The sequence below is a fragment of the Gigantopelta aegis genome, chromosome 4 (assembly GCF_016097555.1).
Source record: "Gigantopelta aegis isolate Gae_Host chromosome 4, Gae_host_genome, whole genome shotgun sequence".
Taxonomy (NCBI): domain Eukaryota; kingdom Metazoa; phylum Mollusca; class Gastropoda; order Neomphalida; family Peltospiridae; genus Gigantopelta; species Gigantopelta aegis.
The window spans coordinates 53245257-53260044 of NC_054702.1; the positions used below are offsets into that span (position 1 = coordinate 53245257).

General features: G+C 40.1%; 2 protein-coding genes across 2 annotated transcripts in view; one reads left to right on the plus strand and one right to left on the minus strand.

The window, feature by feature from the left end:
* Positions 1-14788, minus strand: part of LOC121370734 (oncomodulin-like) — a 231022-nt gene that overhangs the window by 88926 nt on the left and 127308 nt on the right. The window lies entirely within an intron of this gene.
* The window catches only part of LOC121371011 (tumor susceptibility gene 101 protein-like), a 30523-nt gene continuing 17283 nt past the window's right edge, over positions 1549-14788 (plus strand). Inside the window, exon 1 of the mRNA XM_041496616.1 lies at positions 1549-1581. Coding sequence (XP_041352550.1) covers positions 1549-1581 — 33 coding nt within the window. The remainder of the gene's footprint in view (positions 1582-14788) is intronic.

Below are 14788 nucleotides of genomic sequence, written 5' to 3' on the forward strand. Positions count from 1 at the left end.
AGGGACGGTAGTTCATTCAACAAAGCCCAGTGCTGCATTTTTCAACAGCTAAACTGCCTTACAACTGCTCTTTCAAGATATTATTTTCATCTTCCAATATGCCAACCTGTTCATGTTTTGTCTACAGTCTATTCTTTAATGCATCAATTTCTACATCAGCTTCTTTTTGAATGGTCATAAATTGATCTGAACATTTATATATATTTTTAAATCTTTTGTTCTTTCTTATTAAATTTCTGACTTTGGCCTTATGTGCACATGTAGAACTTTGTAAACGTGTTGTTTTTAGTGTTTCAATCCTAATATCCTTTCTCCTAATTTTCTGATTTAAAACTCTAGCAGTTACACTTTGTTTTTTGTGCAGTTTTGTTCAAAGAAGGTTGGTCATGATTAGATGTCGTTTCTGCATGTTTACTTTCTGTTGGATAGCTGATTTTAAACGTTTTTTTAATTTGTCACATGAAGGGCAGTGTAGCTTTGAAATTTTAAATGTACTTGCTGATGGAACATTCTAATCAAAACGTGGTGACAGAACTTTTCTATGATCGGTACTTGATGATGGATCATTAACTTCATCAGAATGACTGAATAGTCCACTGTGCAAAGTGCAGGTCACTGAACACAGCTCACTGCTAATGGCACTGAATCTGTCAAATTCATTTTTATTGCTTAATTTTCTAAACTTCTTTACTGTTCTGTTCATCAACCCTCTTATTTTGTTTTTTAACACGGGTATAAATTGAGCTTGTTCCTGTGAAAACTTGCATTTAATTGATTTGTCCGTTTCTGACAGTCTAGAATTGTTCAACAGGTATAAATAAAGCACATGTCCATTTAAAAGCTCATCTCCTGCAGGGACTGAATGAAAATGATTATTTAAATATTCCCGAAGAACTCCAGCTTTTGTATCATTATTTAGTTTTATCCTTTTTCTTGGTGGTGGCATCATGGACTGGAGTCTAGACTTTCTGAAACAGAGAAATAACTATTACTTGTGTATAATGGTATTTGTGGTGTGTGTGTGTGTGTGTGTGTATGTGTGTGTGTGTTTTACAAAATCTAACCAAATATACTCTTCAAAAAAAGAAACGCAAAAGGGTACAAATGGGTTATAACTCCGATTTTATGTTTCCTACCGGTTCATGCTTTGTGAATATAAGGTCATTGCATGTCCCAAACACATTCCCACGGTTACATTCGATAAAACGCAGCTACTGTACAATAAAGTTCCAAAATGTGAATATTCGCAAAAACGCAGCCACGTGCAAACCATGTCACCACTGCACGTGCGTTGTCTGCACGTGCAACATGAACACCGACAGTATAAAAGTGCAGGGTGTTCGCTTGCCTGGCCTCTGTATCTGGCCGACAGTTGACAATCCAGGACATGCCACGTCTCAGTGAACCGCAGAGAAAACAATGCCATCGGCCGACTAGACGCAGGCGAATCCAGAACGGCCGTTGCCAGGGCATTCCATGTGTCCCCAAGCACCATCTCCAGACTGTGGGACCGTACCAGCAACATGGATCAACACGTTCCGGTCGACCATGGGTCACTACCCACAGGACCGCTACATCCGGGTACGCCACCTTCGGGAACGATTGAAGTCCACAGCCGCAGCAATACCAGGTTTGCGCAGGATATCCGACCAGACCGTGCGGAACCGCCTACGTGAGGTAGGAATTCGTGCCAAGTTCGAGGTGTCATCTTCCGACTGCAGTGGTGCCAGATTCAACAATGGCCTCAACTGCGATGGAGACAGGTTTCAGTGACGAGTCCCGATTTCTGCTCCGACGTCATGATGGAAGATGTCGCGTGTATAGGCGTCGTGGTGAACGTTATGCGGCAAACTGCGTGCAGGAAGTGGACAGATTCGGCGGGGGTATGTCATGGTGTGGGCAGCCAACACACACTGGCAGCACTGACCTGGTCCACGTGCAGGGCAACCTGAATGCACAGGGCTACATTGACCAGATCCTCCGGCCACACATCGTTCCAGTTATGGCCAACGCCAACGCAGTGTTCCAACATGACAACGCCAGGCCTCGCACAGCACGTCTCACAACGGCTTTCCTACAGAACAACAACATTAATGTCCTTCCTTGGCCATCGATATCACCGGATTTGAACCCAATTGAGCATCTATGGGACGAGTTGGACCGACGCCTCCGACAGCGACAACCACAGCCCCAGACCCTGCCCGAGCTGGCAGGCCGAGTGGGCCACCATCCCCCGGGACGTCATCCGTACTCTGGTTGCTTCAATGGGCAGGCGGTGCCAGGCAGTTGTCAACACACGCGGAGGCCACACCCGGTATTGACTCCAGATGACCTTGACCTTGGTGGTGTGTCCTATCACTTACTCACAATGGACTAGAGTGAATTGTGAACAATCCTGCAACATTTGGTAATTATCGGACTCACCATTCAATAATTAAATCAATTCTCCAAATGTTACGACAATGTGGTTTTGCGTTTCTTCTTTTGAAGAGTATATTTAAATACAATGGTTTAAGTTATTTATAGCAATATACAAATTTGTTTTTAACTTGTTTTAACATCACCTCTAGTGCACATTGACATATTAATCATCACCTATTGGATGTCAAACACTTGGTAATTTTTTAAACAAAATTTTATAGCAACTAGGCATGGTATCTTTTAGGCACCTTCCCAGAGACAAGCAGTACATACCACAACTTTTTTATATACTAGTTATGGGTCACTGTTTGGGATATAAAATAACTAATTAAAAAGAAATATATATTAATAATTTTGATTACATTTTAATGTTCATTATTATCATTATTCTTATCAATAATACTCATTGTACCAATTTTTATTTTTTTTAGCTAACAAAAATCTAAAGCAGAACAATTTTTTTTCAATGCCACACGTGAATTTGTTTTGTAAATATTACCAATGGACCAAAGAGTATTGAGAAAAGTGGTCACGTGACCTCAATCAACCTGAAATGGCTTCCTTTCATATTTCTGGTGGTCATTTTATAATCTGTAAACATCCTTCAGATAACAATTTTTTTTTACAACTTTGTGGCACATATTCATTAATAATAAATGTTTGAGCAATATAAAAATATATTTTGGAAATAATTTCTATAATACAAGTGACGTCATTGCAATCTTGAAAAATTTTCAATTTTCGGAACTTTTATGTTCTATTTCGGAAAATTACCTTTTTTCCGGGACTTCGTAGACTACTTTCGCCACGTGCAAAATTAATCAAACTTCACAAAAATATGTATAAATATATAAACGAAATGATCATATAGTTTTTAAAAAGGACCACACTTACCTTAGATGAGAACTTTGATGATTCCTATGATGTAGGATTTTCAAAACGTGAAATCTTCCGTAATGTTTCACCGACAATTTTGTTTCGAAATTACCGCACTCGGCAATGAAAGCATCTACCTACAAGCCATCACAATACAGGATAATTCCCATATTAACCAAGGTCAGGTCAGGTCAGGTCAAAGGGTTTTACGTGCACATTCAGAACAAGCTGTTGTAGCGCACGCCTGTCATGGGAACAAGAGCCGGCCTAGGCTCGTTAATTAGACCTCTACGATGCTGTGGTGTCTCCCTAGGTTGCCCATAGGGCCCTTAGAAAGGGCCTGACCGCTTCTGGTCGTGGCATGACAACCCAGGGGAGACTCGTGCAATTGTGTAGACACCGGTAGACAAGGCAGTTGTTCCGGGGGGTTCCAGACGTTGTTGTTGTGGCCGTTGTTTTCTCCTTTTCCGTGTCACCAAGTACAGTACCAGCAGCAAGTATTTGGGATTGGGTAGGGTAGACTGGTATTCTTTTGTCCAGTTTCCCCTTGGTGCAGTGCAGTTGTGTACTCGGAGCTGGTATTCTTTTGTCCAGCTCCTTATTAGAGTACGTGCTGGGCCATTAAATGGGTGCGGGTGCATTGTTATCATTAGTCAATGCACCCTGTGTACTGATGTGATGTGCATGCTATCTGTATGTGAATCCTACTTTGGTGTTAAGGAAGTCCCTATTCTAATGTTTTCCAACGTCTTTTCAGAGCCACCGCCTAGCTATCTAATTTGAAGGGATTAACCCTTGTAGGGTGAGTATTGGTTAAAAAGCAGAGTGCTCTAGCATGTTTTAATTTGTTTACCAATAAAGTTGTCATACTAGTCAGGGAGTCGACTAAGACAGACAGACATACTACTAGTCAGTAACCGTATACATGTACCGTTTTTGATTCCTGCCCCAGAAAGATAAAGTTAATAGATAATAATAATCTAGTTAATGTACCTTTATTATTTTCTATCTGGTTGTTGCGGAGCTGGGCCCGTATTTTCGAAGCCATCTTAGCTACGACATATCGTAGCTAGTTACGAGCAAAATACGAATGTCGTAGATTTAAGATACGACGGATTTTCGACATATCGTAGCTAAGATGGCTTCGAAAATACGGGCCCTGGTCCCGAGAGTCTGGTTTCCCCGTCTGTTTCTATCTGCGAACCTAAGTGACTCACCTTATAGCTAGAAGAAAGTTTATTGGTAGTACATGGTACAAGTGTATAATTGTGCGGAATACATCTGAGCAATTTCCGGGAGGCGGATGGTCTATTTTTTGGAGCTCTGAAGAAACTAAAATAAAATTCATCGCCATCTTTGATAATTAAACTATATTTTGTATTAACTAATCTTTACCGAGCAAGTGTAATTGTGGTGTGTAAGTTTGTATTTGTAATTTGTTGGTGTTATTGTGTAATTTGTAACTTTGTCCTCTTTTTTTTCTGTCCTTTGTTTACGTCTCGTGGCCTATTTGCCCAATATTTCGTTATAGCGCCGTGCATTGCCAGATGCCCGTCGTTATTCTGAATATTGTGTAAGTTAAAAAGTATTCTTGTTAGCGTGTATGTTCATTAAACTGTCTCTGAAATCATGAATTCTCTGAGGGCCTCAGTCGATAAGGCTAATTATCATAATTATCATCCCAAATCTTTTATCATACAAATCTTGCCTGGATCCCATCCAGCTCTTCCACGCCGGCTTTTATCATACAAATCTTGCCTGGATCCCATCCAGCTCTTCCACGCCAGCAAAAAAGATAAAGCGGGATTCGTCCGACCCCCGGGACCCCCGAGCCAAACTGACCGTGGGCAGGCTGCTCGGGGGCAGGGGGTGGGGGGGGGGGGGGGGCGACCGCTGACTCTTCTTATAACATTCCGCCCGATGCGCGCTTGTCCCTGGATGTTAGTGGCATCTCCGAATTGCCGGCTGACTCCTCGGGCAGTGTATACATTGGTTTGGAACAAGACAGTTTGGACCCAGAGTCCAGTGTAGATGAGGGGGAGGATACTAACTGCCATTATCTCCACACCCTACTCGCTTTCTAAGCGAATTAAAACTAACCCTCAACCGAGTGAAGTGGGTACCCCCCAGTCGGAGTCCCCCACCCTCTCTGCAGAGGCTTCTGTACCTGTTTCTCCCAGATCCCCCCCCCCCCCCCCCCCCTCCAACCACCTCAACTGAATAAAAGAACAAACAACATTCAAGTGGTAGTTGGCAACATCACTCCAGCTGCAACAGCCCAATCTCGGTCTTCCGGTGTCCCTACCCCCAAGGAAAAGAGGAAGACTGAGAATGTTTCTAATGCTGAAGAAACCGAACAAGAGGTAAGCATAGTTATACCTAACATTACCACCAGTAACCAGTTCGGTCCGCTTTTTGGGAGTGACCTTCGACCAGAGGCTTTCATTCGTGCAACATATAACCAATGTATAGTTGGCACCTGTAAGTATTACATAAATCTTATATATTTTTTTATCAGCAGTCCCATGGGTAGCGATAGAAAAACACATGCTTTTCGAGGCGTTTATAGTATCAAGGTTGCAGTATGGGGCTCAGGCTTTCGGCTGTGCCAGTGACGCCCAACTAAAAAAACATGAGAGCGTGTACAACAGCGCCCTCTGTATTATTATAAGGGCCTCAGTGTGCACGCCCCATGATAGTGTATTAGCTGAGTTGGGTGTGCTCCCACTTACCCTCAGACGCATAAAACAGGGACTGAAACATCTTTATAAAGTAAGAAATCTGGTTGCTAATAATCCAGTAAATACACATGTATATTAGTTTCCCTGTCTACTCCGGGACTCTAATATATTCATTTTTTCTTATCTAAACAGGTTGGCTTACGATTTTGGGGTGGCGAATCTACCTATGAGTGATTATAGTGCTAGATTCAAAGCCCCATGGGCTCTCATACCGCCTAAGGTTAACTTTTTTTTAAAATTAAAAACGAATTATCTAAAATTGAACTACCAGTTTTTAAGAATACTTTATTTAGAATTATAATGGGGGAAATTTATAAAGATTATTTACAAATTTATAATGACGGCTCTAAAGACCTCATAACTGGTAGGGCGGGTATGGCCTTTACCGTCAAAGAAATAAATGGATACAGTCACTTTAGGGCCAGACTGACTGACACGGTTTCAGTCTACACCACGGAGCTGTTGGCTATTCAATATGCCCTGGTGTGGATTTTAAACAACTATAAAAAACTAGACGGCCAGAATAAATGTATTATTCTTTCAGATAGCCTCAGTGCCCTGCAGTCCATTAGTGGCTCCCACAGTATCAGACCAGAAATTGTAAAAAACATGTTTAGTTTTTATAATAAAATTATTCACTGCGGCGTTGAGATCGTTTTGGAGTGGGTCCCGGCCCACGCGGTATACGCGGTAACGAGACAGCAGACATGTGTATGCCAAAACATCTTTATTAGATAATGAAATTAAAATTAATATTAAATATAATTATAATGAAATAATGTTTATGGTCGTGCCATGCATTGATCGCCTGTGGCAAACCGACTGGGAGCACATGATGAGAGCATGGCACGCTAATATTAAACCTAATGTCTCCACACCTGACCCACTTTCATTTAATTTAAAGGCTACTAGAACAATAGCTCGATTAACAATGGGTATATCTATTGGTCTTAACCAAACTAAATTTAAATTAAGAAAGATTAATAGTCCAAATTGCACCCCATTGCACCCATCCATATTATGTGGGTCAGTACCTCTTCTTCTGTACTAAATACAATAAAAATAGAACTAAGTTAATTAATAATTTTGCTAAAAATAAAATTGTATTTAATCCAACTAATTTACTTAATCCCGATAAACAGTATAAAGCAATAATAGACAGACTTTTAATAGCCTATGTGTTGGAAACTAATAGGAATATTTAAGTAATATGTTGAAAAGTATAGATTAAATTAATTAATAACTTAATTTGTAAATTAATTGTATTGCTTAGCTACGACCCACAGGCGAGTAGCCCCCACTTAGAACTCGCTTTGCGATATGCGCTCGTCCGGGGGTACGGGCTCAACTAGTTTACTATTAATTATGGTTAAAAATATTATAATAATAAATTAAAATTGAAATATTTATAAATATAGGGATAATAACATAGTATAGTTTGCTAAGCCCACCTCGGCGGTCTGCCCCTTATTCTTTGGCATATTATTATTATTATTGCTTACTATTATTATTAACTATTAAGTAATTTTTAATTGGCCTGGTATTATAAATACTAGACCAATTAATCTAATTTAATAAGCAATTTTAAACCCTCTTGCACTCAAGATAAACTATATTTATTTTAACATTGAATGTCTTGAGTGCTCAAATTCTGCTGACGCACACCGATCGATATTTCCACGGCCTACCTCGTGTCGCTAGCTGTGACGCCAGAGTCAGACCAAGGTGACAGCTATGTAAATACTGGCTACAGCTATCGATCGGCCGCGTGTCTCGTTGTATTAATTATTTTAATTAATTATTTTAACTCAATTTTTTTTTTTATTAATCTAATCTTTGATTATCTTTATTTGTGTAAGTGGTTGTCTATGTCCCGGGGCCGGGCAGTCCGTGCGATTCTGCCGGCTATGTCAAAATTTGTTTGGTAGCGGGTTGGTCGCGCGTAGCTGCGTTTCTCCGGGGCCATGGTTAATGGGTTTTTTAATAATTAAAGATATTATTTAACATATTTATTCTTTTTAATCAATTTATATGTCTCTACCAGGTCTACCAAACTTTTATGGTGGCTGGATGGGGACATTTCTTTTAGCTGTGTATATATGTTATATGTTTGTGGTATGCAAGTGTGTGAGTATAAGTGTATTGCTCGGTATTGGGTGGGGGCTTATCTGGCAGTAATCCTCTCCCCCTTCGGGAAAATTGCACATTATAAATATGTGTATCTTTTAATTTTGGCTTTGGTTGTATGGCGGTTTTTTTTTTTTTTTTCCTCTTTTTTTTTTTTTTGTTTTTTTTCTTTCTTTTTATATAGATAGATATATATATATATATATACATATATATATATATATATATATGTGTATATATATATATATATATATATATATATATATATATATAATATATATATATATATATATATATATATATATATATATACTCTTCAAAAAAAGAAACGCAAAAGGGTACAAATGGGTTATAACTCAGATTTTATGTTTCCTACCGGTTCATGCTTTGTGAATATAAGGTCATTGCATGTCCCAAACACATTCCCACGGTTACATTCGATAAAAGGCAGCTACTGTACAATAAAGTTCCAAAATGTGAATATTCGCAAAAACGCAGCCACGTGCAAACCATGTCACCACTGCACGTGCGTTGTCTGCACGTGCAACATGAACACTGACAGTATAAAAGTGCAGGGTGTTCGCTTGCCTGGCCTCTGTATCTGGCCGACAGTTGACAATCCAGGACATGCCACGTCTCAGTGAACCGCAGAGAAACAATGCCATCGGCCGACTAGACGCAGGCGAATCCAGAACGGCCGTTGCCAGGGCATTCCATGTGTCCCCAAGCACCATCTCCAGACTGTGAGACCGTTACCAGCAACATGGATCAACACGTGACCTCCCTAGATCCGGTCGACCACGGGTCACTACCCCCGGGCAGGACTGCTACATCCGGGTACGCCACCTTCGGGAATGATTGACTACTGCCACCTCCACAGCCGCAGCAATACCAGGTTTGCGCAGGATATCCGACCAGACCGTACGGAACCGCCTACGTGAGGTAGGAATTCGTGCCAGACGTCCAGTTCGAGGTGTCATCTTAACACCACAACACCGTCGACTCCAACTGCAGTGGTGCCAGATTCATCGACAATGGCCTCAACTGCAATGGAGACAGGTGTGGTTCAGTGACGAGTCCCGATTTCTGCTCCGACATCATGATGGAAGATGTCGCGTGTATAGGCGTCGTGGTGAACGTTATGCGGCAAACTGCGTGCAGGAAGTGGACAGATTCGGCGGGGGTAGTGTCATGGTGTGGGCAGCCATCTCACACACTGGCAGAACTGACCTGGTCCACGTGCAGGGCAACCTGAATGCACAGGGCTACATTGACCAGATCCTCCGGCCACACATCGTTCCAGTTATGGCCAACGCCAACGCAGTGTTCCAACATGACAACGCCAGGCCTCACACAGCACGTCTCACAACGGCTTTCCTACAGAACAACAACATTAATGTCCTTTCTTGGCCATCGATATCACCGGATTTGAACCCAATTGAGCATCTATGGGACGAGTTGGACCGACGCCTCCGACAGCGACAACCACAGCCCCAGACCCTGCCCGAGCTGGCAGCAGCCTTGCAGGCCGAGTGGGCCACCATCCCCCGGGACGTCATCCGTACTCTGGTTGCTTCAATGGGCAGGCGGGTTTTATTAATTAACTATACGATTATACTTGTTGATATTAAACAATAATGTGCATTATATATCGTTGAATATATGCATACCAGGCCAAATGCCTTAATTGTCCCTTCCTTTAAGACAGATTTGTGATTGACAGAAACTATTGATATTTTTAAAAATTGGAATTTGTAACATGATTATAATTTACATTTAACAAAAAACAGCAATAATATATCAGTGTTTCTGCCAGAAAGCTATGGAATTGAATGCAACCACAGAAGAACAAAAAGGTTACGTTTAGGGTTAGGGTTAAGAAAATCATATATTAATGTTAAGAGTAATTAATTTTGTCAACATGTTAAGTTTAAAACCAAAAATCTGCAAAAATATTTGAGTATGGCACCATACCCGTTTTACCCTCTGGCAGAAACCCTATATATATATATATATATATATATATATATATATATATATATATATATCAGAAAATTGCTTTGTTGCAGTTGCAGTGATCACACTTGTGCACCCAAACGTACCTCAACTTAGTAAAATATCCAACCGTTAACCCCTATTGTTATGGTTAGGGTTAGTTCCCTCTTTATACATGTATATATGTATCAATATAATCGAGGTGGGGGCGTAACAGGCGGAAATCTTTCCATTTAAAGATGCTGTCATTATTATTACAGTTTGTGATGGAACAAATACAAGAAATGTAAACATTACGTTAAACTTTCTACATAACAGTTTAAATAAGTTATTAGAAAGAAAGTGAATATTTTATATATATGTAACAGGATAGCATATACCACAGCATTTGATATGCCAGTCGTGGTGCACTGGCTAGAACGAGAATAAACTCAATGGAATTTAATTATATAATACCAGAAGTAAATGGGCAGTTCTATTTTTATTTGGAAATAATTTTAAATAAAAACGTTTAATGGATGATATATTAGACTAAAACTATATGTTTGAAATATACCCACACACAACCACCCCCCCCCCCCCCCCCCAAAAAATGATAGTCATCTGATTTACTGCTCAGCCAATAAAGGTCACCTCAGGTGATTAGGTATCTGCTTTTTTCCACAAGCTGCTAAATTTGTTAATTAATGCGAGTCCTTATAGGGTATCCAGCGATTCTTTTGTTAATACAGTTTATATTTATGAAGTTTTCAATCAGCAATGTATTGAAGTTAAAATTTGTGAATATTTAAAAAATGTAAATTGTATATTATTTCTTTTTGTAGTATAAAAATGTTGACGCCACCAAACGAGAAGTTTTAAATGTCTTATCACAGTATGCAGATCTCAGGCCACAGAGTAGCCGATTCGGTAAGCTTTTGTTTTGTTATGGTACAACACCAACTGTGCTATTAGCATGACTCATCTGCGTTAATTAGTTAACTTAGAAGTTGAAAGTAATGTGTAATTTAAAAGTAATAGCTAAATTGTTGTTCACTGCCGAATAATTTTAGTCAGTGCCTTTCACATTCATGTAGCAGGGTTCCACCTAGCATCTCATAATGGGAGTCATTGTGACTCGCAGGGTTTTATTTTGGGAGTCATGCATTCAAAAATGAGGGTCATCTATGATATATTTCTTAAATCACATAATTAAAGGAAGGGACAATCAAGGCATTTGACCTGGTATGCATATTCAACAATGTATAATGCACATTATTGCTTAATATCAACAAGTATAATCGTATAGTTAATTAATAAAATGGTTAAATGTGATGGCTGTTATATATAATGGGCGCAGCCATTTTGTATCATCCCAGTGAATTCGCCCTCTGGGAAGCTGGTGGTTACGCAATACCTAACGTGTCACATCATGAATTAGTCTTCGAACTGAAGAAACAAAAACATACCTGATTTTTGCGGATGCATCGCAATATTCTGTAATAATAGACATCCCAGTAAGCCAGCAACAATTATATATTTATGTTTTCATACAAAATAAACCACCATTGTCAAAGTGTTGAAATAACTGTATTATGGTTTGTACATAAATTAACCCACGCACTGAAATAATAATCGGAGTGTTTTCTTAGTTAATTGGTATTTTCTTTCCATGACCTGTAACTGTGGTTCCTGATTGGCAGGTCCCCAGACACTGTGTCTAGACACACTAAAAAGATGTGCCTCTTTTATTAAGATCACAGGTATTGTGTGTTAACCGTACAGACGCCCCTCTAATCGTAATCTATCAGGCGGTTTTATAGTTTCTCTTTTTTTAATTGAATTTATAATAAATGCCAGTGTCACTTTCCTCTTAGCACTTTCACTGTTTACTATTTTAATATACATGTTTAATCCTCTTTTTTTTTAAATTCGAAATATGTTTTAACAGGCTATTAACTTGATCGTTAATTTATTAATATAATAAAAAAAGATAAGGGCCACTAAAACATCTGGAAGTGGTATTTACCATCTGCAAAAATCAGGTATGTTTTGTTTCTTCAGTTCGAAGACTAATTCCTGACATGACACGTTAGGTATTACATAACCACCAGCTCGCCAGAGGGCGTATTCACTGGGATGGTACAAAATGGCTGCACCCGTTATATATAATAGCCTTCACATTTAAGCGTTTTATTAATTAACTATACGATTATACTTGTTGATATTAAACAATAATGTGCATTATATATCTTTGAATATATGCATACCAGGCCAAATGCTTTAATTGTCCCTTCCTTTAAGACAGATTTGTGATTGACAGAAACTATTGATATTTTTAAAAATTGGAATTTGTAACATGATTATAATTTACATTTAACAAAAAACAGCAATAATATATCAGTGTTTCTGCCAGAAAGCTATGGAATTGAATGCAACCACAGAAGAACAAAAAGGTTACGTTTAGGGTTAGGGTTAAGAAAATCATATATTAATGTTAAGAGTAATTAATTTTGTCAAAATGTTAAGTTTAAAACCAAAAATCTGCAAAAATATTTTGAGTATGGCACCATACCCGTTTTACCCTCTGGCAGAAACCCTATATATATATATATATATATATATATATATATATATATATATATATATATATATATATAATATATAAATATATATATATATATATATCAGAAAATTGCTTTGTTGCAGTTGCAGTGATCACACTTGTGCACCCAAACGTACCTCAACTTAGTAAAATATCCAACCGTTAACCCCTATTGTTATGGTTAGGGTTAGTTCCCTCTTTATACATGTATATATGTATCAATATAATCGAGGTGGGGGCGTAACAGGCGGAAATCTTTCCATTTAAAGATGCTGTCATTATTATTACAGTTTGTGATGGAACAAATACAAGAAATGTAAACATTACGTTAAACTTTCTACATAACAGTTTAAATAAGTTGTTAGAAAGAAAGTGAATATTTTATATATACTCTTCAAAAAAAGAAACGCAAAAGGGTACAAATGGGTTATAACTCCGATTTTATGTTTCCTACCGGTTCATGCTTTGTGAATATAAGGTCATTGCATGTCCCAAACACATTCCCACGGTTACATTCGATAAAACGCAGCTACTGTACAATAAAGTTCCAAAATGTGAATATTCGCAAAAACGCAGCCACGTGCAAACCATGTCACCACTGCACGTGCGTTGTCTGCACGTGCAACATGAACACCGACAGTATAAAAGTGCAGGGTGTTCGCTTGCCTGGCCTCTGTATCTGGCCGACAGTTGACAATCCAGGACATGCCACGTCTCAGTGAACCGCAGAGAAACAATGCCATCGGCCGACTAGACGCAGGCGAATCCAGAAACGGCCGTTGCCAGGGCATTCCATGTGTTCCCAAGTACCATCTCCAGACTGTGGGACCGTTACCAGCAACATGGATCAACACGTGACCTCCCTAGATCCGGTCGACCACGGGTCACTACCCCCGGGCAGGACCGCTACATCCGGGTACGCCACCTTCGGGAACGATTGACTACTGCCACCTCCACAGCCGCAGCAATACCAGGTTTGCGCAGGATATCCGACCAGACCATACGGAACCGCCTACGTGAGGTAGGAATTCGTGCCAGACGTCCAGTTCGAGGTGTCATCTTAACACCACAACACCGTCGACTCCGACTGCAGTGGTGCCAGATTCATCGACAATGGCCTCAACTGCGATGGAGACAGGTGTGGTTCAGTGACGAGTCCCGATTTCTGCTCCGACGTCATGATGGAAGATGTCGCGTGTATAGGCGTCGTGGTGAACGTTATGCGGCAAACTGCGTGCAGGAAGTGGACAGATTCGGCGGGGGTAGTGTCATGGTGTGGGCAGCCATCTCACACACTGGCAGAACTGACCTGATCCACGTGCAGGGCAACCTGAATGCACAGGGCTACATTGACCAGATCCTCCGGCCACACATCGTTCCAGTTATGGCCAACGCCAACGCAGTGTTCCAACATTACAACGCCAGGCCTCACACAGTACATCTCACAACGGCTTTCCTACAGAACAACAACATTAATGTCCTTCCTTGGCCATCGATATCACCGGATTTGAACCCAATTGAGCATCTATGGGACGAGTTGGACCGACGCCTCCGACAGCGACAACCACAGCCTCAGACCCTGCCCGAGCTGGCAGCAGCCTTGCAGGCCGAGTGGGCCACCATCCCCCGGGACGTCATCCGTACTCTGGTTGCTTCAATGGGCAGGCGGTGCCAGGCAGTTGTCAACACACGCGGAGGCCACACCCGGTATTGACTTCAGATGACCTTGACCTTGGTGGTGTGTCCTATCACTTACTCACAATGGACTAGAGTGAATTGTGAACAATCCTGCAATATTTGGTAATTATCGGACTCACCATTCAATAATTAAATCAATTCTCCAAATGTTACGACAATGTGGTTTTGCGTTTCTTTTATTTTGAAGAGTATATATGTAACAGGATAGCATATACCACAGCATTTGATATGCCAGTCGTGGTGCACTGGCTAGAACGAGAATAAACTCAATGGAATTTAATTATATAATACCAGAAGTAAATGGGCAGTTCTATTTTTATTTGGAAATAATTTTAAATAAAAATGT